The sequence below is a fragment of the Myripristis murdjan genome, chromosome 9 (genome assembly GCF_902150065.1).
Source record: "Myripristis murdjan chromosome 9, fMyrMur1.1, whole genome shotgun sequence".
Lineage (NCBI taxonomy): Eukaryota > Metazoa > Chordata > Actinopteri > Holocentriformes > Holocentridae > Myripristis > Myripristis murdjan.
The window spans coordinates 8224539-8252505 of record NC_043988.1 but is presented as its reverse complement, the minus strand read 5'-3'; the positions used below and the strand labels follow the sequence as shown (position 1 = coordinate 8252505).

Genomic DNA, 27967 nt, shown 5'->3' with positions numbered 1-27967 from the left:
TGGAAGATATCAAATAATTTCCCCCAACAATATCACTCAGTGAGGCTTTGGGCTGCTTATTTGTCCTTTTCATTTCAGTGAAATTTTAATTATCACTATGGTTTAGTGTCCTGTAGGTGTCATTACCCAGTGGACACTTATACACTTGAGTAATCTCACTAACCTTTACATCAAAGGAAGTAGTGCCAGATTGTTTACAGCATGAGGATATGTATGCAATAAAGCAAACATGTGCTCCGTGTTTGGGGAGAAGTGCCCTTTAATGTCGGCACTGTGATGAACAATAAAGCCCTTTGAATGGAATTGAAAACAGCTGCTCACACATGATGCGCACTGGAGCAATGAATAATTCAGTGCATCCAGTTGATATTGCTACTGCAGCAGCAACACAATATCAATATCTCGCAGCTGTAATATGGGGATTTTTTTAAATCTCTTTTTTTATGGTACACGCAATCACTGAGGATAATAATAAGGCTGAGAAATGCCTGGCAGACGTGGCTCTCTCAAGCCCGCAACTACAAAAACTCTAATCATTAAATCCAATGGCATGCAGCGTAAACACCATATGGCTATCCTTGCATCGCAGGTAAGTGCTTCCCACTAATATAAATACACACTCAGTGAATGTTTCCAAAAGGGATACACAGCAACAAGTCAAAGATATTCTAGCTCGCTAGATTTAAGTACACAGTTAGAGGAAATCTGCTTTACTCTGTGTTTTTAAATTCGCTAAATTTTAATTCTGTAAAACAAACCATCTCTTCTCATCGCATCACTGATGCTGTAAGTCAGTCCATCAGATTATAAAGGGCAGTGCAAAACAGGGAAACCATCAATTTTGGGGAGATGAGTTTAGAACATGCATGAATATTTAATAACTAATTAAAGCGCCTGAGTATTTTTGGAGTTCGGGTTAGGGTTACTTATTCTGAGGTAAGTGCTTCTACTTCAGCTTGAGTCAAATTAAACTGAAACAGCGAGTGGAATTTTTCTCTTTTCACACCAAAAGTTTCTGGTGAAATGAAAAGAGTGGTCGCTCTTTTTCCAAACAGCCTGTGTCTCTATAAAATATTAAACCAGACTAAAAACAATTATGCTGCAAATGCACATTGGGCGGCCTAAAGCAGTAAAAAGCTCTTGCTTTGACTGAACAGCGGGGTTGGTGCCGATTGGCTGTCTGTGTTGACACATTCAGATGAAAACTGGTAGGAAACGGAACCAAAAATAATCAAAAGTCCAAACAACGTATGAGTTAATAACGAATTCAAAAACACTAATGCGTTTCTTCATGCCCGAAATATTTGTAACAGAGCAGAACATCACTAGCACTGTGATTAGTTAAAACTGTGTATCTGAATCCTAAGTGACAGGCCTGGGTGATGTATTGTTTTTATATTGATGTTGAGATGTGAGACTAGATAGAGGAAATTTGGATATCGTAATAACAATAATTTGGATTTTAGAATATCATATCATAGTATCATTTTTCCCTGGTTTTCAAGGCATGTCCACATTAAAAAAAATTGTGTGTGAATATCTTGTGAAAGCACCAACAGTCATCCCTGCAATATCGGCACTGAGGTATTCAGTCAAGGATACTGTGATATTTTATTACGCTCATATTGCCATACAGCCTTAATAAGTGAATTATACTGCCTCTACTGCTGGATCTCAACTGTATGTCACCATATAATGTCAAAACAAACACAGCTATACCTATAGTATTTTTAATAATGATATTTAAATAATGATGTTTGTTTGTTGATCAAAATGTAATTCAAGCATTTTAATAAAACTAATAAGAACTATATAGATTCCTAAAGCATGGATTTAACTATACGTGTTGTACATTAGGCACTGATGCAGTAGCAATAATATTCTTCATCATAAAGAGAGTCAGAGTCTGTTTAACATGTATAAACATTGCATTGTATTGTATTGTATCCTATCATTATCAAACGGATAAGGTCTTTATTTCCATATCAGTCTGGTGCTCACACACTCTGCACTTCTCTGTCCCATAACAACTACTGCCGAGGTTCCCTTGAGCAAGGCACTCCCGAGTTCTGAGGCATCAACCATCGATTTCCACTGTACCTGGTTGTTCTTCCCCTTGGCAGCACACTCCTTCTTCTTATCCTGGGGCGCCGGCCAGTCAATCTGGCAGAGAGAGAGAGAGAGACCCAATAAGTCCATAAATGAAAACTATTACGGGGGAAAAAAACACAGTTCAAGAAACTCTAAAACGTGGAAAATTCAATGTGGCCTTCATCAGCGTAGATGGAGCTGAAATTATAGAGCAGGGACAGCCCGATAGTGCATCAAATCTCATGTCATTTCAGCTTGGAGTGTGACATTAAATGTTTTAAATTTGACCTATAGGCCAATTTGTTGTGTACCCTTTGCAAACAGTTTTCTCAAAATCAGCTCGGTGATGACTGAAATGGCAATTAACTAACAAACGGCCGATGTATCACTGTCTTCACGCAAATTAGTGTCATTTTTATAAGTGGTGGAACAGAGTGGCGAGATGCATCTTTGCACTGTGGAGTTCAAGCAAAATCAGATCACTGGTGCCTGAGTTCTCACATGTGACAAAAACGGACAAGCAAACAAGCGAGCGGAGACCAATCCGTGGTCACTGTGCGGAACGACAGAGGCAAATAATGTGGAAGAAAGCACTTAAGACATGAACGGGAGATGTGCCTCCGCAAAAAGGAAAAGAAAAGAAATAAATAAATAAAACGCAAGAATCGCATCTCTGAAGGAGAGAACAGGGTCAAGAATATTATTTCTCATTCTCATTCTGTACCAGTCAACCACCCGTGGCTTAATTCGATTTAGCAAAAGAAAGGCAAGGGAAGAACAACAGCAAGAGAGAAAGAAAGGAAGACCAGATGAGGGAACGAGGAGGGAGGGTGTTGAGAGAGTGATGGGCAGATGGCGACAGAGCACTGGCCCATTCCCTCCACCTCCATCAGTCATTTCTCTGTGTTCCCGCCTTCCCTCTGCACTGCACGCTGGGGGACGACAACAGGTGGCCTTATCATTACTGTAAGACTCATAACCCTCGCTCAAACAGCCTGTGTGTGTGTGTGTGTGTGTGTGTGTGTGTGTGTGTGTGTGTGTGTGCACGCACATCTAATAACTGCTCATTACAGAGCTAAATCAGATAACAATCCCCAAACCACTGCAGGCTGCTCACTACACCTTCGGTGGACTGCTGTAATTGTATTGATCACAATACACACCCATTATTGAGAGCAAAGCAAAACCAGATTGAGTCGCTGGGGCCTGTGAATGTGTGTGTGAATGTGTGTGTTTGTGTGTGTAGTCAAGTCAAGGGTATTTATAGAGCTCTTTTAACAAACAGGTTTGCCACAAAATGCTTTACAGAAAACACGGGACACAAAACAAATTAAGTCAAACACAATAAAAAACAAGATTGAATAAGTGCATCATAAAAGCCAAGAAACAGGGTCAGAGCTTGTGTGTGTGTGTGTGTGTGTGTGTATGTGAGACTCCCTGTGTAGTCCCGCACACACAGAGTGGATTACGTTAGTGCCGACACACAGTAAGTGGAGCACTGGAGCTCATAGCTGCTCATATTATTTGGTTCTGATATTTGGCATATTGGCCATAATATTGTTGTTAAAGGCTTTTGTCAACGGATGACATGCATAATTGCCAGATAATGTAACGTCTAGTCAAAAAGTCATCCAATATCTAACAAAGTGAGGCCAAAAGGAAATAAAACTTGATATTGTATTATGTTTTTTTTTCTGATAATGACATACAATACTGCATTAAGCCCTAACTGTTGCACTATGAGGGGTGTAACCTCACACCACAGGACCGATCTTCAGTCTGAGGATGGGTAGGTGTTAGATAACTGGGTTATGTGCAGGAAACAAAGCTTTTTGTGTTCTCAGATGTCCTTGAATTATGTTGAACCGGTGTAATAATAGACTCTACAGCGGTAGTTAGCCAGGCAGTGTGGTGGATGTGATGCCTTTTGTTCCCTTCCTTCCTTGTCCATGTTGAGCCTCTGTAATATTTTAATCTCACACATTATCATTTAATTTTAGTTGTTTCAATCAAAGCCTTTTAGTGTGTGTTTTGTGCAGTGATAGGTGGCAGGGCTGTGTGTGAAAGATGCCACCTTTTGTTCTTTAATTATGCACACTGCAACCTCTGTGATATTTTAATCGCACGAGTTATCGTTTAATCATGTGCATTCAAATCAAGTGCCTCAAATATATGCGTGTGTCTGTATCTGGGCAGACGTGTATTTGTGTGTGTGTGTGTGTTACCTGTGGCCGTAGCTGTTTGCTGATGTTGTTGGGGTCCAAGGCGAACAGTGCCTCTCGTGCCCCGACGTACAAGACCCTCTCATGCTCGGACAAAGTCAACATGCTGTAGTTCCACACTCCTTGAACGCTGAACCTCGCCATGCTGTCCAACACATCTGGATCGGGACACAGATAATTACATTACTGTTAATGAGCTCTTTACGTAAACTCTGAATGGAACAAATGTGGAGAATAACGTTTTCTGCTTTCCTTTTTACAAAATCCTCTCTTCAGATCAACATGAGCAAAAAAGAACCAAAAACAGCAGTCAGTTTTATGGTTTACATGGTTGTTGGCTGCTGGTACTAAAAGATAATCAGTGTACTCCACCCAAAAATACAAAAAGCTATTTTCCCAATTACCTAGTGCAATGTATCCATCTATATAGTGTCTGTGTGATCTGTTGAAGTTTCTAGTCTATTTCCCTTTACAGCACTATAATACAGAATTGATGGTGTTTGGTTTCAGAGCTCAAAACACCAAAATTTTACATGTAAAAAACCTGACAGCAACAGCTCTCTCCAAAAACCATGACAAGAATACCAAATATAATCACAGCCCTTGAGGTCAAAAAGTTTTGTTAGGAACTATTCCCTGCGGATGAACACCATCAAACTGTACCTATCTGGCCCCAAAGAGAACAAATTCACTCGGATAAATACAGTTTGTTGGTGTTCTTCTGGCATCCCCACCAGTACCCTTCCAGTCCAGTTGTACTGGGCTGCCAGGAAACAAGGAATATTGCAGCAAACTGGAAACCTCACCAAATCTATACAGAAGCTGTGTGGATGGATAGACTGCACAAGACTGCATAAGTAAGAAAAAAAATAAAAATAAATAGATTTTTTGGTGAACTTTCCCTTTAAAATGCCCGTTAACAAAAGATACAGAGAGCATGCAATGCAATCCCTTTATTGTCAGATTTCAACCATATTGAGCCCAGTGTAAATTCAAACTATACGATGTGTTCATGTGGTGGAGAAAAGTGTCCGAAAAGTCACCACTGTGGTGCAGAAACGCCGTCGTCACAGATCAAAATGTCCTCGCCACAGCTAGAAACGTCATTGCTGTAGGTGGAATACATCATCACCATGGCTCAAAATGTCATGGCTGTAGGTGAAATTGTCGACACGGGTATAAACTACAGCACCGCAGGCACAAAAACTCCTCACCCCGGCCGCTGCTTGCCTACCAGAATAACGTTCAAAAAATGAAATCACTGCTACTCTGTTAAATGTTGAATGTGGTCTTTTATGTTTCTTACACAACCTAATAACAAGAGGAGTGATGTGATCACAATGCAGACGGAACACAGACTGTGATATAAATAATTAAGAGCAAATGAAGGGGCGTGACTGGATTGTTCATTACCCGGACAGCACATCCAGATCCAAATCACATTTTAATATCAGGTGTAAATGAGGTTTTTTACTCTCATTAGGCTATTACTCTGATTATAAATGGGGTATTAGGCTCCATGTAAACTCTGCCATTGATCATTTGACATCAAATAGCCGAGTCAATCTAATTTATGTCAGGGCTGTCTAATTCATCTCAGGATCGTCTGTATTTTACAGTGTGTCTCATTTTGCTGCCCTGAGACTGACGCAAACAATCTCAAAGGGATTATGAGAAAATCACAAAATGCTCTCTCCACACTCCTGTCTGCAGGATTTGCTGTTCAGCTGAAAAACAGAGCTGAGGCTTTTTTTTCATAAAAAATTTAAAAAGATGCATCCACTGTTTTGGTATTAACTCTCAGATGCATATGCGTGTGTGCACGCACACACATACACACACACAACAAACACACACACACGTGCACCAAAGCCCCACATACATGCAAACAGAGACACACGTGTGCATACACGTTTACCAACACACACCGTTCTATCCCCTCTACCAACGTGCAAACAAACATACACATACACAAATATGCATAATGTGTTGTGGCAGTTGCCTAATAATATATTCAGATACACACACACACACACACACACATAAACACACACACACACATGCATGCGCTCACACACACACCATTCAATCCCCCAGACTAGCATACAAACAAACCAATGGTGCAGAGCTCGAGAAGGAGACAGAGAAAGGGCGAGAGACAGAGAGAGGGAGAGAGAGAGAGAGGGAGAGAGAGGGGGAGAGAGAAAAAGTGAGAGAGAGGATAACGTTTAGTTTTCATTATCCACACTCTTGTTGCCTGTCGTGTCGCCTTGTTCTCCCTCTCTGTCTCTCTCTCTCTTTCTCCGGGTGGATCGAGTATGTGCAAAATGTGAGACGACGACAGCCCCGGCTGCTGGTAATGTGATCTCATGAATTGAATGATAATATATATATATATTTTTTTCTTCCTTTTCTGGAGGATGAACGCTTCCCTTTCCTTCACTGTTTTTAAGGCTGAAAATAGCAGCTGAAATCTAGGGAGGGAAAGGCAGGAACCGGTGTGATTTATGGTGTGACTAACTGCTCATGTGACGCTGTGGCCTAGTTGGGATGAGACTGACTTACATGGAGAGAGCAACACTGGATGCAGCTCTATGCGAGTGTGTGAGTGTGTGTGTGACAGAGACTGACAAATAGAGAGAGACAAGCAAGGTGGCGGTTTCCCTAGGGGTTAAAAAAAAAATTCAGGTTTGTGACCGGAAGGCTGCTGGTTTGAATCTTTAAGTGGCTGAGAAGATCCTTTCCCCCAAAGCTGCCTTTGAGCAAGGCACTTAAACTCCACTTGCCAGTACTAGGACTCAACCTATATGGCTTTTTGAAGGTTGATACTTTCAAATTGAGGCTGCCGAGAGCTGATATGCTGGGTCGATCTTTAACTTTGACAATTCTCATACCAAAAAATGACAAAAATTGCAAGGATTCTGTTTTGCCTCCAGAGTAGTATTCTTATCAGGGTGGAAAGGCCTAACTCTAACCCTAACTATCTATCTATCCCAAACAGGCTGTTCCCAAGTGTGATTACTATGCACAACACGGCGGATATGAAGCAGGCCTGGCTGAAAAAAACAAATAAATAAAAGTAAGTGTTCGGTCAGATCTTTCCTGGATAAATAAAAGTTGAAAACCAGGGAGAGGTGTAGTGCTGCAAGAGGTGGAGAGGGACTGAAAGAAGAGAGATGGAAGGAGAGGAGGGAATAAGTAACGAAAGGGAAGGGGGGGATAAGTACTGAACTCAGCTTATTATCTGAAGAGCAGCAGTGTATAAACATTGGAGGGTATGTACGGACGAGCGAGCTAGATGAGAGTGAGTGAAGAGAGGAGAGAGAGAGAGGAGGAGGCGTCCTCAGGGGAGAGCTGAGCACATCTGCTATGTTCCACACAGCCAGGCAAAAAAACTCCAGAGCTGACAGACTTACTGAGTGTACACACACACACACACACACACACACACACACGTACACACGTACACACACGCACACTCACACACATGCCTTAACACACATTTAGTGCATGTGGACACATACACACACAGTATACACAGGCTTGACACGTGTAAGCAGAAAGACACATTGCATCTGTGGGCACAAACCCACCCACCTACACACACACACACACACACACACACACACACACACACACACACACACACACTCCTGAAAAGTTCTCCAGGGTACCTGCTCACCGACTTGAACATCTCTCCACCAACAGCGGCAAAGTCTTGCTCTCTGAGCTCCGAGCGGCTTGTTTGAAGTGATCAGCGACTCTGTCATTAAGAGGCGATACGGGCCGACGCACTTACCATCTGCCACCACACCGTGGCAGCCCTGAGGCTATCTGCCGTGCGTATGTGTGTGTGTGTGTGTGTGTGTGTGTGGTTGTGCCCTGCATGGGTGCGGGCTTCTGAATGGCGGTGAATGTAGTGCCCACAACTGTGCCTCATTAGCGTGCATGTGCATGTATGTATTTGCGTGTGAGAGGGAGTGGACTTCACGTAAGAAGACTATCTGAAGGTTTAAGGTTTCTAAAACCTGCAGAATTGAATTTAAATCCAACTTTAAAAAACAAAATAATCGAAACTACTCCGGCAAAACTGGCCTATTTCCAGCTGAACGCGGCTGATGAAAGCAATGGAACTAACAAATGCACAGAAAAAGGACACCATGAAATCGGTGGCTAGAGGACATGGAGTCCAATTGTGTTCGGTAAAGAACAGAGGATGCATTCTGCATTGCCAACCCTGTTTGGATTTAACTAAGAGGCTACGTAGTGCAAAAGCTCATTCATTGCATGGTGAAAAGAATACGCCATGTATTAACTCTGTTTAAGACATTTTAATACCGATTAAGGCCTTAAAGGATAGGTTTGCTCATTTTTGTTCACCCAGACCTCATTAAAATGCCTGGCATCATTTGGGACTGTACAGAGCACGGCTTCACCGGTCGCTTCAGCGCCGAGGAGCGAACACCGCAGCAGCTTCCCTTTGAGCTTCTACAGAGTCCAGTGGGGCAAAAAAATATGATATATCTCCTTTTCAAAAATGGGAAGCTGATGGTGTGCTGACCAGCTTGCTCCAGTTACCAACTGATAAACCTCTGTTTAAGAGCACGTGCAAACTAAAGCTATTTTGTCAAGCCATGTCTCACCTTACTGCAAGCTTCCTGTTTTTGAAAAGGAGATATATCATGGTCTTTGCCCTGCTGGATTGTGTTGAAGCCCAGTGAGACGCTGTAGCACAGTGGCATGCTCTTGAGCTCTTTACATTTCTAAATGATACCAAACAAAGTTTTAATGAGGTCTGGATTCCGCACAAAAAAACAGCAAACCTATCCTTTAAATTTGCCTAATTTATTTTAAGACTTTTTCTTATTTTTTAAGGATCTGGTTAAGTGTGTGTGAGGGTGGAGTGTTGTAAATTACAAGGGCTTTGATGCCTGGAGACAAAAGTTTGGAGTGAGTAGTGAAGAGAAAAAAAAAAGAATAGAAATAAAAGAGAGTGAATACGAAACGAAGGGCAGAGAAACGGCATAACGAATCCAGCAGGGAAAAGGCAAAACACACAAACAAAACGGAAGCAAAAAATAGAAAGAGAAAATAGAGGAGAACATGCAGAAGTCAAAGGGCTGGACCAAAGTCCTTACCATGGAAACAGAGAAGATCAGAGGACCACTAGACTGCAAGACCAATTCACCGGCTCTCTGTATGTGTGTGTGTGTGTGTGTGTGTGTGTGTGTGTGTGTGTGAGTAAGATGATAGAGTCAGTGGGAAAAAGAATGGCTGCCTAGAGTCTGTGTGTGCATGTGTGTACGTGCAGCATTTATTACGTCAATGTGTGTGTTAGGGTTGCGTATTGTTCAGAACATGATTCATTTCCATAAACATACACAGAAGCTAGGGGAGTCACAAACCCAGAAATTTAGTTGTCCATACTAACACCAGTCAACTTCCACGATTCTCGCTACCCGTTTTGATACCACAGAAAAAAAGGAAAAAATTCAGCTTCCTACATCATACACTCCTTTATAAAAATCTGTTGAACATTCAAGTATTATAAATTATATAAATAGGCTAATAATACAGGCTTAATACATGATTAGAAAAAAGATACAGCTATTTAACATTACATGCCTGTCTTTGAGGTGCTTCACTCAGTTCAACATATACATTACAGTATGTAGCAATATAGCTCCTTTGAAAGTATGAAGAAAGATTTTTGTGCATATTGGTAGTTCGTGTTATGCCTTAATTACCAAATGGAAGTCGTAGGTTTGCCCTACTTATTATATATTATAAATCACTGTATTCATGCCATGCTCTGGGTGAGTATTTGTTTCTGATTGGCTGGAGAGTAAATGTTCATGTAATCCATCCACACATACTCCAACATAAGTTGAATCACTATTTTAAAGCATACACTGGCCATGCATACTGTGTCGAGAGTCGGCAAGGTGCAATATAATTCAACTTGAAATTTTGAGTCTCGGACTTCACTGAGAGATGTCCCAGCAGTATGGCGACACACGTAAATGTTAAATTTTCATTATTAAACCTGATTTGACAATGCACTTTTTTTTCTAGTTACAGCAGCTGGCAGCTTTACCGCTGATTTTTGCTCGCCATCTCGACACAGAAGTTTCTAGAGATGCACTGTGCTGGCTGCTAGCCTGTCAGGGTCACATAATGAGCAGCTTGCTGTGCGCCTTTTGTTTCTGGCCTTTTCACTGGAGCACATTTGTAATGGAACTGGCAGACACCAACTCAGAGCTGTCCAACCTCCCAGTACAATGGTACACAGCTAAAGCTCCGAGGCAAGCTATGTTATAGATAATTAATGGCAATAGGCCTTAATGTCATTAGCAACACCTGTGTTTACCTCATATTTCATGTAAAACGGCTGCTGTGGAAAAGGTCTAAAATAGCAAAAACCGAAATCTTCAAGTGTTATAGTAACTAAGTTAGCCATTGTGAGCTGGTGCCCTGCCCCGTTTTTAAATAGCAATTGCTTTGAAACTCCTTATTTTTCAGGAATTAACACTGGAGTAATATTAACACCAACACTGATCTAACTGAGCCTTTTTTGTGTAGATATGTGCCCTATTTAATCCATTTGGACAAATCCACGATGTCCAGCTGAACAATGTCAGAATAAATTAGTTGGTAGCATCTCAATTGTTTGGCTATCTGACCTGTAGAGAATAAATACATAAATAAAATAAAGGCGGTGCACATCACTTCTAAAATTCATTGTCTCTCCCTATTTTTTGTTGTTGGGAAGTGGTCATGGTATAAATGGGATAATCCACAGCGAGGTGTGCGTTAAATGGTTTTTAATGCACACTTTGTTGGGGATAATCCCTCCCGTGGTATACAAAATGTGTGTGTGCAGAAAAGGGAGAATGTCATAAGCTAACAGGGACAATGACAAAACTGCAACTGTGACTGCATACTCTGTGTGTGTGTGTGTGTGTGTGTGTGTGTGTGTGTGTGTGTGCATGTGCCCAGATTCTGCAGATGTGCATCTACACAATGTGATGTGCATCTGTTGGTCACGTCGCAGCTTTATCATCTGGCCCAACCACTTTGCTCAAACCAAACCATCCCAAGCTGGGCCAAACCAGTTCGGACCAAGCAGAAAGTTCCATCTAGCAGGGTGGAGGAAGAGGAGGAGGAGGAGGAGGAGGAGGAGGAGGAGGGGAGAGTGATGGCTGCTTCACGGCTGGCTGAAGAGGCCACGATCTGGGCCTTGACTCTGTCATCTGTCCCCATCAGCCTTCCAGCTCAGCTCCAGCCTCGCTCTCTCTCCTTCTCTCTGTCGGCTATAAATACATGCAGGCTCTGCTTATAGCTGCTAACCACCAAGCCACTCACACACCAAACTATGATTAAAGGCCTATTTTAGGAGAGCTTTGAAGCAGCGACACACACCGAACAAGAGACAGAGACGGAGTCAGAGAGAGAGAGAGAGAAAGAGAGAGAGAGAGAGAGAGGAGAGAAGGATGTTGTACAGCACCCGCACAAACACGCAGATACACAAACACACACACACACACACGGAGCATCGTCAACCCTCATCTAAGCACCCGCGCAGGTAGAGTCTTTGAAAGAAAAAGAAAAAGACACCCGCTCATACGCACAAAGACGCGCACACTCCCACGTGGATGTACCGCACTGTCAGACAAAAAAAAAAAAAAAAAAAAAAATCCAAAAAACAACAACAAAAAAACCCACAAGTGTGTTGAACAGACGACAAACTCGCTGGAGAGTTGGGTCGTACGACAGAATGAGAGCACACAGAGAGAGAGAGAGAGAGAGAGAGAGAGAGGCAGATAGACCTTCACTGAATGATCTGCATTAACTGCATTTTGTCAACTTGCGGCAGCGTTGTGTATTATAGGCCCTGACGATGATGTGTTATTGTAAAGAGCACGTTTTCAGACCGAAAAATGACTCATCCTCAGCCGTTGTCTGCCGGCTATGGGAAATTTCTATTTTGCGTTGAGCTTTGGCAATATTGTCTCTGATAAACAGTCATGGCAATAAAGTGAATGAATGGGAGTGAATTGCGAGAGGAAGATGAAGGGATGGGTGAGTGGGAGGGGAGGAAGTGGTAAAAGTGGATTAACATGACATAACAACGGAACAAGTGAACCAATGTGGGGTGGGGCGGGGGGGGGGGGGGGGGGGGGGGGGGGGGGGGGTGATGTGGTGGCGGTGGGGGTGGCGGGGTGACAGGAGCCGAGGGATGAGAGAGAGGATGAAAGCGAGGGATGAAAACGTCTGACACGGTGGGGGGTCGCCGTTGCAATCCACAACAAGCAGCGCAAATAAAGAGCCTGGTTGATGCCACAAGCAAGGTGTTTTTTTTTTTTTTTTTTTCTTTCCTCATTCCATGCTTGCTGTGTGACTGGTACAACAGCGGGTAAGAGCCGCACAGAATTAGGTCTTTCTTTCTTTTTTTTTTCCCCTCTCTTTTATTTCGCTTTTCTCTGTGAAATGTTGCGGTGGTGACACACACAGATGGAGAGATAGATGCAGGGCCTGTGAAGCTCGGCGGGCAGAGAGGCGGCTTTGATTCCCCTCGTGGCCGACGATGCACCAACAAACTCATTACGCTTCGACCGACGTGGGTTTTTGAAGCCTGATGCCGATATTTTCATCCGAATTTGTCCATTTCCACTCCAGAAAATGAAACACACTCCATGTTGGAAGAGTTTTGCTCTCGTTGCGGCGGAAAAGCGCCTGAAACGGCCCTGCCACCATGGTCAAATGACGATAAAACATATTTAAACAAACTTGCGTTAATTACTTCTTCAACTTGGTAGCTAGAATTTGCAAAATTTTGTATTTTTATATCAAACCCACATTATGTCTACATCCTGAAAAACATCTGCAATGACGACACCGTGCCGTAGGTGTGAACAAAAATGTGGGACAATAACAAACATCCCATTTTCGAACAATCTCGCCCCTCCCATCAAATATAACTGCCTTCCTGTGCCAAACACACCACCCATTGGTTTACACTTTTGAACAATGCCTTCCACGTTAAGCCCGCCCCAACAACCTGACTCAACAGGAAATACAATGACTGAAGGCCCTAAAAATGCCGCTTTAGTTTTGATTGATTATTATCATTACTTCGGTTTATTGTAACATCATGCTGTCATGAGGATGAAGCAGTCGTCAAGTGATATTCTTATCTTCATCCACACACACACACACACACACACACCAGCCACTGCAGAGTCAGTGTGACAACGGAGAGCACTCGGGTCTCGGCATCTGGTCCAGGCTGTTAATCCTCACTGACCAATCAGATGGGGGTCAGGGGATGACTGACACTCGTGGCAGATAAAATGTGGTGATGAATCTCTGTCCTCCCCCTCCTTCCTGCGTCCTCCCGCCTCTAGCCTCCCAGTCACGCACCACCTCTCTCCCTCCTCTTCTGCCTCATTCTCAACCACTCATTACCGTAATTGGAGGGTTTGCAGAGATATGGGAGAGAAGGAAAAAAAAAAGAGAGAGATCGGGAGAAAGACAGAAAGAGAGAGAGAGAGAGAGAGAGAGAGAGGGAGAGAGGGAGAGAGAGAGAGAGGTTTTTAGAGGTCAGAGGCCCGGCCCTTTTCCACCCTGCTCCTTTCTGCGGCTCTCGTTTTTTTTTTTTTCCTTTTTTTTTCTTCCTCCCCCATCTCTCATTCTGTCTCTCTTTCTCTAAATCACGAGGCGTACATTTGCTTTGGCTTTCCTTTAAAGTTGCAGAGCTCATTTGCTGCTTCAAAGCTGGCTAGATTTTCAAACAAAATATCCAATTTCCAAACGCTTTCTCTCTCTCTCTCTCTCTCTCTCTGTCCACCTCCCCCCACTTTCTTTCTTTCTTTCTTTCTTTCTTTCTTTCTGTCTTTCTTTCTTTGACCACAGCTGCTGGGCTTTGTCATACTTTTAGCTCACTGGCTTCTGTCACTGGGCTGGGCAAGGGTGTGTGTGTGTGTGTGTGCGTGTGTGTGTGTGTGTGTGTTTGTGTGCTATCTGCAAATACATGAGAAACTGTCGACAAGGGAAATCCAGATCGAGGGAGAGAGAGGGGAGTGGGGAGTGAGCGAACCGGGGGTGTTCATCAGCTGAAATGTTTTCTCTGTTCAGAGGTTAAGGGTTTGAAAATAGCCTAAAATAACATAATGGATCCCCCAATCAGCCATTACCGGCTCACTGGGAAACCGGGAGAAAGGAGGATAATAGAAAATAGAAAACGATAGAGCAGGTCAAAGACAGAGGGAGCGAGGCAGCGGCAAAGGCAGAAGAAAAAGACAGATGCACCGTCGCCACACTTTAAGTAATGTATGCATGAAATGTATGTATGAGAAGCATGAAAAACAAGAATATACAGCTTGGGCAAAGCAAGAGCAATGCATTGAGAGACAAAAATAATGAATAAAAAAATCTTGATTAGAGAAGAATGCTGCATGAAATAAGTGGAAAAATGAAATGAAATATTCACGATGCAAGAGAATATGATGAAATCTCTAAAAAAAAAAAAAAAAAAAAAGATGTGAATGTGTGGCATGCAATGTGCAGAGGACGCTTATATTTGCATGAAGAGCTCCGCAGTGGGTCACGCCGTGCACTGAGAGTGTCTAGTCAGACGCCGATGCAGGACGCAGATCCCTCCCCGCCGCCGCCGCCGCCACTCATAAACATGACAAGCGCCGGCTGAAGAACAACAGCAGACTGGAATTAGCCCGAAATGTCAACATGTGACTTTTGAAAAAACTCCGAGAGGAGAAGAAAACGAGGACGCCGACAAAGTAGAGGCACACAGAGAGAGAGAGGGAGAGAAGTGTGTTTGTGTGTCTTCCTCTGCGAACCAAACGACCGTAAGCCTCATGTAATTAAGGGGGGAGGGCAGGGGTGGGCCTTGTGTGTGTGTGTGTGTGTGTGTGTGCAGAGAGGGGGATATTATCTCTGTACCCATCTCGATTTCCCGCCTCTGCTCCACCCCACCCAACCTCACCCCGAGCCCCCACCACCCGCATTGCCTGGAGCTCCAAATCCTGCAGACTGCCAGCCTAAGCAGTATACAAACTCACTACACACACACACACACGTGCACACACACACATAAAACACAAGAGGATTAGACACATACATACACACACACTCTCCCTTTAGACAAATAGATATAAACACACATACCCTCCGCACCCCCATATTTTCTCTCACTCTTACTTGTCTTCATGTCTTTTTCTTGCAAGCTCACACTGCATGCTGAATCGTGTGTGTATGTGTGTGGGGACGGGGGCACACACGCACACATGCACACACACACACAGTCAATGTTAATGAGCACAGTTACAGACAGACAGCTCCATGCAGTATGAAACACAGGGTGCGTGGCCTGCAGAATGTGTTTTTCTTTGCCTCGTCTTCCTCTCCGCCGTCCGTCTCTCTCTCTTTTCTGAAGCTACTTTCTGTCCTTTTAAGGCAGTCAGCGGCCGGCCTCCCTCTCCCGCTCTCCCTCTACCTCTCTCTCTCTCTCTCTCTCTCTCACCACTGTGTCTCTCTTTGCACCTTGTCTGTTTTTCTTTCTTTTTTCCATTTTTCTCCCTCCTCCTCCTCCTCCTCCTCCACCACATGGCAGAAAGTATCCGTCCTAACAAGTCATTTAATCCTGGATTGAGCCTTGAAATCTTGTTTTTCTAAAAGCAAATGAAAAAGCTGCAAGATAAATCCACTTGTTTCTGATGCAAATCAATTTGTTTGGAGAATGTCTGCCTCATTCCGCCTTGTTCTACGACATTAACATTTGCTTCTAAGGGAAATTTCTGGAAGTAAGTGGAGTTATCTCACCTCTGCCGGCAGATTTATTCATGTGTTTTGTGAAAAATAAGATAGCATAACCCGATACAAGATGAATTGAGTTCTTATAATGGACATTTCTGGCAATGCATTTCCCTCTCTCCCTCCATATCAGATCATATGACAGTAGGCGTCCCTGTTTGCCTTGCCTGGTGTGTGTGTGTGTGGCGTGTGCAGGCCAGTGTGTGTGACTCCAGTGGAGATGTGGGCTGCGCTCAGCCAACACTGGTTTGTCACACTGAGCGTTTCACCAGAAACTATTGACTCCCTGTCGATTGTTTTTTCCCCCTTTCTGTCCCCACATCACCCCGACGCCAACAATGACTGCAGCATGTAGGGAAAGGAGTGAGCGAGGGAGTGAATGGAAAACAGAGGAGCGAGAGAGAGCGAGAGAAGCAAGATAGCGGGATGAGAGAGCAGCAGCGCACGCACGTACGCACACACGGAGCGCGGCTGAAATCGGAGCTCTTTGTGAAAACGCCATAAGAGCATTTCGGGTTCACATGATGAGCCGGAGCGCACAAAGCGAAAAAAGGGAGGGGAGGGGAGGGATAAAAGGCGAGAAGAAAGAAGAGGAGGAGGGAGGTGAGGGAGGGAGAGAAGGATACGGGATGAAAGGTGGGATAGGTGGTACAGAGAGGTGAGAAAATGTGCTGCTTTTTTTCCCTATTTTCTTTCCTCTCTTTATAGTATTTCCCTAATCCCCCGCGAGAGAATGGAGCACTTCCCCTTTGAGGGATAAAAAAAGACATTTTCTCTGCTTGCAACAATTGGTATTGTTCGGCGCAGACAGTTGGGCCTGGCTGCAGAGGAGCGCCGAGAGAACGAGCGCTAGCATTAAACCAATATGTTGGTTTGCTGATACCAGCCTCAATATCAGATATCAGCCAGTCAATGTCATCCCCCTCCAAAATGATGAAGGTCCCTCCCTGACCACAGCTAGTCAATATGATACATGATAGAATTATTAATAGTTTTGCATCAAATTACTGCTGAGCGTGATGTGGGAGGACTTCACTCAGCAGCTTTAGGGGTGTCACTCTGTAAAGCCTGCACTGAAAGCGGCCTCACCCCGCCCTACCCCGCTAAAAGAATTCATTTATTTCATTAGCATGGGTTTCAACGGAGACTTTAAGAGCCCCGTTTGGGTCTAAATGCCGTTGCAGAGGTTTTTCCAGATTGACAAGAACACCGGTAACATTATCTGCCTTCAAATTTTAGTCCAACACAATTTATGATAATACTAGCTTTACTGCCGAGGGTCAAAATCCTGCTTCCGGGGTATTTCCGCACTGCCAAGAACAACATTGCAGGGGGAAAGATTTAATACTTCGTCAAATTTTAAAAGACTGAATGCTGGCACGCAAAAACAGCTATTGGCAGATTCAAGCAAAAGACACCAACAGTGGTATTGGCTTTCAAAACCCTGCGATGACTTTGTTACAGCGCTCACTCACCCTGGTATCGAATGGTCTTGCGTGGGATCGGATTCCAGTTGAGACCCAGTGACTTCTCCCAGCCAAACAGAAGCACCAGGAGCAAGACCTTTGGCCCGCCCATGGCTCCCACGGCACCTCCCATTCGATGAGAGGCTGCGGATTCGGCGCTGAGAGACGGACAGGGGGATTAATCAGATGGTCAGGACTCTGAGAGCAGCCCGGCTCCTGGCAGCCTGCCAAGAAAGGAAAAGAAACAAAAATCAGCCTCGGTTTGAGCACCGCAACCTCATTTCAGCCACTTTATTGGCACAACTGTTCAGCGACAACAACGTTGCCTACAGTTTGCACATTTAAAACAATATTGAGATGATAAATTATTCAGTTTGAAAATGTCATCAATATATATAACAGCGTAAAACAGTCCCCAAAACTGAGGACATTTACTTATGCAAATCATTTAAAGCCAACAAGGACATTGTTGTTATCAGTGTATGTGCTTGTGTGTATGTGTGTCTGCTCACAAAAACAATCTAAATGTTTTAATGGCTTTTGGCCTGGGGTTATGAAGAAAAATTTACTCTGCCCCGACCCAAAACACGCACTCCCTCCCTCACTCTGAGCGATAATCCAGCTATCGCCACTCAAAAAAAAGCTCCCAAACAGCTTATCGTGGCACTCTTGTCAAGCCAATTCAGCAGCGGTATATTAAACTGGGGCTGAGTTATCAAAGTTAATTGGTGCTGGCAACGCATCAAACGCCAATGCGTTGGGAAATGAATGTCGAGGCAAGGACAATCCAATAGCATTGTGTTGTAAATGAATTGGTTTATACCTAATGAACATGTCAAGCGTGGGGCCAGCGTGCCTCTGACAGGGCCAGCATTACAGTCCAATAATAGCAGAGGATGATTGAAGAGTTAGCGCACCGCAGGTGAAGTTGATGCACAGGGTAAGAGGAGTTTTGCATTTAAATATTACTTACACACACTGCTCATATGCACGTAGACTCCCAAGTTTGTTTTGCTATATTTGTGGGGACTTTGAATTGCCCTACATTCACACCCCAGTCTTTAAAGGCAAATCTGATGCCGCATTCACGCCATGTTAGAGGAAGCACAAGAATAGGATGACTTCTGACTGCTACAACATGTACGGCCAACTGCTGTTTATTCAATTAATTAAACAGCTCCCAACAAAACTCTTCATCTTAAAGGGCTATAGATTATGATGGGTATCTGTTGTCTGTGGTATCTTTTTTGTTTGTTTGTTAGTTTTCTTTCAGTTTAGGTGAACTGTTCCTTAAGTCTCACCCAAAGCTAAACCTAAAAGCCTTGAATCATTCATCCTTACTTTAACCCCAAACCTACGGCCCACTGCTAAACTAGGTCCTTGAAGAAGTGAGGACAGGCAGAAATGTCCTCACTTTGGAGGACTGTCCTCATTTTATGAGGACATTTATTCCTCACAGGGATAGAAATACGAGATCACACACATACACACACTCCATCTGTAAGCTTTCCTCTCTGCACCTGCTGCTGTGTATCAGTGAGTGAAATGGCGCCTTTGATGATGCGTACTGATTGGATAGGGAAACCCATTGACTTTTAAACGGGCATAAAATGTCAAATTGTATTTACTCGAACCCAGTGACAAAAAAAGAGAAAAAAAATCAAATGCCTCCGTCTATATAGCGCATTTTATCTCTGCTGCTCCCCCTCTATCTCTCCTGCACTCTATTCCCAAACACAAATATCAATTCCTGCACTGGCAAACAAACATTCTGTCCACTCGGTGAATTGGCAGGGTAGGAAATTGAGATTTGGAGATGCTGGAGATGTGTGTGGTGTGAGTGAGAGTGGAACATAAGTGGAGGCTGTGTGTTATAATAAAAAAAAGACCACCACCACCACCCTTCCTCCTCCTTCTTCTCCCCCTCCTCCTCCTCCTCCTCTCCCAGCCCCACAACCCCAAACCCCCGATCAGATCATGGCGACGTGCTGTTCAATGAGCGAGCTTAAATGCTGGGTCTGGGTGAAAGCTCTCCACGCCTTATGGCTTGCAGCCCTGACTACCAGCTTTATTGGATCGATGCTAGCGGCCTCACCGGCCAATGCTTGAGCGAGTCGAGAAGAGATTGAGAGGGAGGGATGGCGAGGGGGGGGTGGGTGGGGAGCGTGTGTGAGAAAGGCAGTGAGGGTTATGGAGAAAGGCAGAGAGAGAGAGGGAGAGAGAATGAGAGAGAGGGGGAAAGCATGTCTCGGGACGTCGCAGGAGGCTGGTGGAGCCAACAGTGCTACAATCCACCAATAATGGCATTTTTTCCTCCATCCCCCCCTCTCTCTCTTTCCTTTTTCTCCGTCTCCCTCCATCCACCCTCCCATCTCTGTGTTAAGAGGTAACGAAGTGAAGTGGGCATCCTGAAGGCCGGATTAAGTGGAGAGGCAGCATGTAAACACTGGCAGGCAAGAGAGGGAGGAGGAGGAGGAGGAGGAGGATGGTGGCGATGGTGGAAGAAGAAGGAGAGGAGGGAAACTCACGGCTTCTGCCTGCCTGAACAAAAAAAAAAAAAATTTGATTCTGCTTATTTCTTCAATTGACACCTCTCTCATTCTCATTTTCTCTTTTCCACACCTGTCTGCTGTGCATGTCTGCTCCAATTCATTGACTTTAACAGCTCGCCTGTTTATCAGAAACAATTTTGCCAAAGCAATATTGCTTCAAGTAAACAGTAAATGTTGATTTTACAACAAACCAACAGACAAGAGCGGAGACAGTGAACTATTTGGTCTGAAATCATGTACGATACAGTAACACGCATCTACAACACAATAATGTGGGACGTTATTGTGTACAAATCATTGAAAATCCAGTGAGGACATATGTAACATTTTTTCCCCTCATTCAGTTCACTTGTGTGTTTTACTGGAATGAGGCAGAGATTCCATACATTGCCAAAGCCGAGGATGACAAATTGAATTCCACTTGCTATACAGCAATAACAAGCAATAATAACTACAGGGTAGGGGGGCTGTAGCAGTGCTTCCCCTCAGTATCACCGTCCATTCCTCTCAATGTGTGACAACATTCAACACATTCTGCAGCTAAAACTGCACACTGAATCTTCTCGCCACGTCTGCAGTGAACTGTTATGAACACTGCAGAGACAGTTAAAGCCACGGTGTGATGTATTTTGCTTGTTTTCTCCAAGTGCTTTGCTCTTAGGATCCCGCACAGGGGGAGCCGGTCTCGATTTCAAAATAAAGTGTCAAAATTAACAGTTTCGCTTACTGCCTGGCCTCTTTCAAGTCCTCGGGTGTCACATATCTCTGCAGGTTGTATGAAATCACCTTTCAGCAGCTGCTGCAGTGGTTTAGCTAATGAGTGGGGACGCAGCAGCCTAATAATATCAGTCAGCACTCCACAATGGAGAGCTCATTAAAACACACAGAGAGAAATAGGCCACATGTTCTGATTAGGTTGCTTAGCTGCTGTGCCTCTGAGTGTGTATGTGGGTGTCGGCATGTGTGTCAGCATGCATGTATGCATTTCTCAGTTTGTGCAGGTTTTTGTCAGTATGTCTGTGTGTGTGTGTGTGTGTGTGTGTGTGTGTGTGTGTGTGTGTTGGGGGAGGCCCATTGTGAATGTGTTTCTTGTCTTTGTGTGAGTATCTGGAGGCATGTCGGTCCCTGTAGGGAAAACAAGGATGTATTCTTCGACGGAAGGAAGGAAGGAAGGAAGAAAGAAGAGAAGAACAACGTCATCTCCTTCATCTGTCTTCCCTCATCTGTCAGTGTGTGTATCACTCTCTTTTCTGGTCTCTTCATGTCCTCTATTTCGTCCACCTCTCCTTTCCTGACAGCCATTTCCTCCAATAATACCACACACACACACACACACACACACACACACACACCCACACACACACACACGCTGACCTCTAGTGCAGGCCAGCTGATTGCTAGTCCTTCCAGGCATCATTCAACCTTTGACCCTCTGCAGGACTCGTGGGTACAGGGAGCCAGGGGGGAAGCTCGCTGGGACAACAGCAGACTTAATGTCCATTACTCCACCTCCCAGCCCCCGACCGGATGCCGACGGACGGACTAAAGGACAATCCCACCCCAAACCCCAACCCCCCACCCCCTTCCCTTCATCTGCTCTCTCGCCTCCCCACAAAACAAACACAGCAGCTAACATCAGCTCTCTTCCTTCCTCCCTTCCTTCCTTCCTGCAATCCCTCCTCCTGCACCTTTTATGGGCAGTATTTAAACACACACACAAATACAAATGCACACACACACACACACAAAGGCTGCTTCGCTTAAATGGAACAAGCTGGATCAAACGATTTCACACCTCGCGGACGGAGGGATGAGAGCAGTTCGAGGACTTTCATGCTACGTTCCCCTTGCTTTGAAATCAGCATAGTGGGGAGTGGGAGCAGCACTGGTGCACACAGGTTTGCACCTGTACAGGGTTTTGAAGCTGCCAAAAGCCGATATTCAATACCGGATCATTATGAAAAAAAAAAAAAAAAAAAACTCTGAAAAGTGTGTTGCCTCAGAGTTATTTTCTTGCATGAAGGAAAAGCCTTTAGTAAAGCGTTTAGTTTATCACGAGATGCTAGACGTCTGCACTGAGAGACACACTAATGAAATTCTTTCAGGTGGTTTGGCAGCTCCTTAAGGCAAGGTAAGAGGGGTAATACTAATACTAATACTACGATTAAAAACAACCTCTGGCTGTGGCTGGGCAGGAGCCTCCTTCATATCGCCAGTGGACGGAGTTTGCAGGCTCATATTTGATCTTTATTTGATTTTTAATTAAAGGTCTGGGCGTTGGTATAATCCTACAAATATGTGGCTGCTGAATGGGTCCAAATTCGTTTGCTGAAATGGCTCCACTTTTCGAAAACAACAACAACAAAAACAAAAAGCTCTCAGAAAGCGGTCTCATGTTTTGAAGATGAATTATTCAAAACACAATCATTTCCATTTTCTTTTCATTTTTTTTTTTTTTTTTTTCATACAAAAAGATTTATTGGGAAGTGATAATCTGTGACCTCGACTCATCTTGCTTCATTTGTGAGATTCAAATGCACCGATGGGGTCAAGGTGTTATCTTGGAGGCTTGCAAAAACCCTCAGATTACCGTGGGAGAAAATGTATCTTTCTGATGATTTCACCAATTTAGAAGAATTTTACCGCTGAAATGATGAGATCAAAGATCAGCCCATAAAAACTCTCAGCTCCATCAAGGGGAGGCTGGCTCGGTGGCCTCTCGCTATTAAAAGTCTAGACTATTGCGATTAAGTTAAAAATGTAATGTTCCAGTAATGAAAAATGTCATTGGCGCTCCAACGAGACATGACGAGTTCCTGAAATGCGGCTCGGGACATGAATGCACAGTCAGATGAGAGCATCAATTTGACAGCGAGAGTATCCGTGTAAAAATGTACAATGGCTCCTACGTGGCTCAGCTGAGGCACCTCCACAAAAAAGAGAGGTCAAGGTTCTGGGTTCAAGTCCAGAGCAAACCAACTTTGAAATCGGAGTGAAAAAAATATCATGTTACAGGGCCTCCTGCAAAATGGATGGCTTGTGGGACCTGAGGTGTGTGTGTGAGAGCGGGGGTCAACTTCGATTTTGGCATTTTTTTGATATTTTCACTCACTTATTATTAAAGAGCTGCAGCACGCCGACGCTGAATAAAATGGTGCAAATGGACCCCGACAAGGTTTGTCCTCCGGTGATGAGCGTGCGAACCCAGTGCACTGTTGCTTTTATTTAGTGTCGAGCAGATATGGACACTCTGTCGACATTGAGAAATACACGTGCATACACACACTCGCACACACACAGACGCAGACACATACACACAAAACTACAAATAACCTTCCAGACGGGCAGAACAGGAAAAGAGGGGTCACGACCTCCTCTGGTGCACTGCCCCAGGGGGACGTAATGGGTTGTCACATGGTCACACACGCGCGCGCACACACACACACACACACACCCACTCACACACACAGCTTCTGACAGTCTTTGTCCAGCATAAAGACACAGGTGGGCACTTCAGGCTGCTAGTGTGCTTGTGTGCGTCTGAGTGTGTGTGTAGGCGGAGGTATAGAGTTTAAAGCCGTATCAAGTGAAGGTGAGGCTGCATCTGAGTGATAGCATTAAATAGCACATCTGTGAATACAGCAATGAACAAATGGGTGCTTTAGTGCCTTTGTGCTGACCACCTCGCATTAAAAAGCACGCACGAGTGTGTGTTTGTGTGTGTGGGTGCTCGTGTGTGCATGCCTGTCTGTGAGTCTGTGTGTTGGCTGGGCAGTGGCCTAGCAGATTGTGCAGTGTGTTTGTGGCAAGCCGGCACAGATGAAAGACTGATAATCAAAGAGGGGTTTGATCAGCTGCATGCTGTGTGTGTGTGTGTGTGTGTGTGTGTGTGCATGTGAGCAAAAGCTGGACACATCATAAAAGATGAATGCAGCAAAGTGTGTGATTGGGCTTGCCATAGCATCCCTTTGAACCACCCGACACACTGTCAATACCTTACAAAAATGACTGAAATTCCCCTTTAAAACTGCTATCGTCAATATGTGTGCCATCTATCAATTTTCATGCACCTGAACGCATGATTTCCCATATTTGCATACAATTAATGATTTGCTAACCGGCGCCGGGGTGTCAGGCAGTTCGGCTGCATCAAGTCAATGTCATTGACTTTCCTTTCTCAGGGTGATTGGCATTCACTTCCCACTCTAACCACCTCAAATTGGAGCGGAATTGAGTGGCGCGCTCCGCTCAGAACAACCTATTTGCACTTGATGGAAACCGTCAAAAAAACACCAGAATTTTCTCTGACATCCCGCGGCCTAGCATCTCAGCATCCAAGCATCCAACCCCCGCACCACTTCCCACCGCCCGACTCGCAGCCCCCCCCCGCCCCAGATCCCTGCCTCTTTCATCTGTCTCCCCTGGGAGACCCTGTAGGCCTTCAAATCTGCGTCTTCTCTTCCCTCCCCCTCTCCTTTCATCCCCCACTGTACGTATCCCTCTCGCCCTCACCCCCCCCCCCGACTCCCCTGTCCATGTCATGGTTGGCTGGACAGAGATGGTTGGTGTGTAATTCTTTGATCGGCACTCTGATCTCTTCTATCAGTGCCAGGGGCTCCAGCTGATTACAGATGAAATGGATCTGATTTGGTCTCTGACTGCAGGCCAAACACCTGTTCAGACCAGAGTAAATGAGAGAAAGGGAGGCGCGAGCCAGATGAAACCGAAGAGATCGTCGTCCAGTTAGCCGGACAGGGAGTCCATCTGTGCTCGGTGGACGCGTGTCTGATGGAAGCTCATCTTATTCAAAAACATTCAGGGGGTGGACATTGTGCTGCAAAGGGAGCTGGTGACTCAACCACGGCTAATTTCATGTTTGAACCCTGTGGCTGAGGCTGTATCATCCAGATTAGGGTTTGATATGGAATTTTTAATAGATATGCATCCACATTTTTAGGAACCAGCTAGACCCTCGGTATAACCGACTGATTAAATGCCTTTGAACTAAGGATGCTTATTGTTGTTTTGAGTGAAAATTACACTTGTAAAATAAAAATAGCAATGCTAACAGCTCTTTTACCTTGAAATACTGCTACATGCATAGGAGTTTTCTTTGTTGCTTCTATTTCAGCAGTTTACTATCAATCTCGCCATGTGTTGGCATGCAGCTCTGTGATATCAATATGTGTTCTATGTGGTTTGACACCATAGCAACCAATTTTCACGGCTGGCCACTGGCCACGGATAAGATCTGCACAATTTATTTATGTATTTTTTTTTAGGATCCAGACAGATCCAGGATGACTGGACCCAGTGCAATCACACGTTTACATGTGTATGCTTACAAGTGCACATTCAAAACCCCATGAAGCCGCCGCCCGGTGCCTTAACGAGGAGCCAACTAACCTAAAAGAATTTCATCAGTATGAGTTTCAATCAAGAGTTTTAGTGTCCCGGGTTGATTGGAATCAGTGTTTCTCAACCATGCGTCACGGAGGCCTAGGTGTCTGCAGGTTTTCATTTCAACCTACCTCTACAACAGCTCATTAAATGCTAATTTGCGCACGTTCAACCAGACAGGAGGGAACTAATCAGTAAAATGAGCTGCTGCGGTGTGAGAACCTGCAGAGTCCCGGGCCTCTGTGGCACCACATGCTCTCAATGATGTTTTCAGAGGCTTTTCCACCCATCACGTTCACCGGCAGCACCGATAGAGGGAGGGGGAGGAGCCAGACCTTTACCCGGATTTTGTCAAAAAGTGATAAAGTGGTGTGATCATGACACTCTCATTCCCCTTAAAACAGAGGAGATCACACAAGACACCAATATTGCTCCAGTTACAATTAAACAAACAGGATCATTTGGACAGTGCACTGCCCTGGACACAGGATACGGACTACTCCTTTTTAAGATTTTTTTTTTTTTTTTTTCTCATTTCTGCTTCATTTGACAGTGGCCTGTGGTTGGATTCAAACCCAGGATGCTGCGATCAGGACTCGCCACGTGAGCTACCGGAGTGCCCCGCCAGTGAGGAAATCCTGACTGTGTTCTTCTGCTCCCCTTCCCACACACACAGGGCCTGTGTGATCATAGCCCCACACCCCACACACACACATGAATGCTGCATGTGACTATATGTACATGGCTGTGCTCGTTATGTCGGGTTTTTTTTTATGTTGCAGATGTTCTTTCATGTTACATCACGTTATTCTGATGATTGTTGGAGCTTGGGAGGCGAAACAATTTTCCATGTGAACGGACAATAAAGTGTTATCTTACCTCTTATCTTACCCTGCAAAGACTACGGTTACTGGGGAAATGATATATGATTTGAATTTCATGTGTGCAAATTTAAAGATACACTATATCTTTGCAAAATGTTGCCTGTTGGCAGCTTCGGTTCAAAGGCATCAGTGAAAGCACTGGCATTCAAACCCCAGAATATTATAATTATAATATTATTTAGCCATAATAATAGCGTCAGACCAGAGAATTTTCCACAGTGATGCTGCTACACTCACATGGGTTTTTAAGAGTCCATGGGCGCAGGCATACCAATTCACTCACATACAAGTACAGGATATTTTGATGTGCATCTCTCTCTGCCTCTTTTGGCATGCCTGCTGTACACACTGACCTCTGAACTCGCGCTTTCTCTCTCTTCGTGTCGAGCTCCCTCTCTGTTTTTTTCTCCCTCTGACCTTGCGCTGTCAGCCCAGTGCATGTTGTTTCCGATGAGCACGCATGAGTGCAGCCAGCGAGGTGCTGAAGCCTATGTGCACTCTGCTCTGACCCGCCTTGTGTCCGGGCCCAGTGGATGCTGGGATCGAGCTCTGACCTGACCTGTCATGAGTGTGTTCATTTGTGTGTGTGTGTGTGTTTGTGAGCATATGCGTGGGTCCATGAAAGCCACTATTCAGAGCTCAATCGACCTCGCTAAAGGCAACACTCTGGCTTAGGAAGACACACTTGTATCCACTGACACATACATAAAAAGGACACAGACACATACATATGTGTATATATATATATATATATACATACACACATACATACAAAACAACAAAGTATTGCATCACCCTGTGTCACATGCACACACACATGCACATATATGTTCAACCTGCTCCTCACACACCAGTGCACAAATCAAACCACTCTGGCGGAGCATGCTCTCTTCCCCACACCAGCCTGCATCAAACTAAATGGCAGACAGACTTCCTCAGTTATATTTCAAAGCTCATTAAAAGCTATTCGCTGCTGTACGTTTTTGCGCTGTAATCGGCTCTGAATAATAGAAATGGTGGTATTGACGCCTGCAGGCACTAACCACACTGTCTCATTTCGGAAGAACAACCGCTGGGTGTGTGAATGCAAAACACCACGACACACACACACACGCCCACGCTCACAATCTCCCTCTCACTTAAGTTGTCTCTTGCTGCCTATCTCTGAAACACACACACACACACACACACACCGTATTCTGACTTGGGGAGACCGCCTACTAGGCTCCTAGGGGGGTTAATTGTCCAGCAGCACTGTTTCGCTTTGCCTCCCACTCCGTCTCTCTCTCCTCTTTCTCTCTTTCTCCTCCATTTCTCCTCCATTCTTCTACCTTTCCCTTTCAGAATAGTTCAGGAGTTCACACTGAGCCTGGAGCCCTCAATCCCAGTGAGGTGCCATGGGGCAGAAAGGTCACATCTAGCTGGACTCCTATAGAAATAGCCCACACACCTCTGTGGCATTTAGGGAGGCAGGGACAGAGGGGAAAAGCAAGAGGAGATGTATACCTGCATGACGACAC

The 27967-nt window shown here is 44.6% G+C and overlaps 1 protein-coding gene across 3 annotated transcripts in view; it reads right to left on the bottom strand.

Moving 5' to 3' along the window:
- sema4c (sema domain, immunoglobulin domain (Ig), transmembrane domain (TM) and short cytoplasmic domain, (semaphorin) 4C) overlaps nt 1-27967 on the bottom strand; it is an 83747-nt gene that overhangs the window by 19560 nt on the left and 36220 nt on the right. For all 3 annotated transcript variants that reach the window (XR_003928767.1, XM_030060546.1, XM_030060547.1), the window contains 3 exons: nt 17621-17835; nt 4317-4471; nt 2101-2163 (listed from right to left, as the gene is read on the bottom strand). Coding sequence is in view for 2 of the 3 variants with exons in the window: in XM_030060546.1 (XP_029916406.1) it covers nt 2101-2163; nt 4317-4471; nt 17621-17744 (342 nt within the window). In the remaining variant the exon portion in view is untranslated. The remainder of the gene's footprint in view (nt 1-2100; nt 2164-4316; nt 4472-17620; nt 17836-27967) is intronic.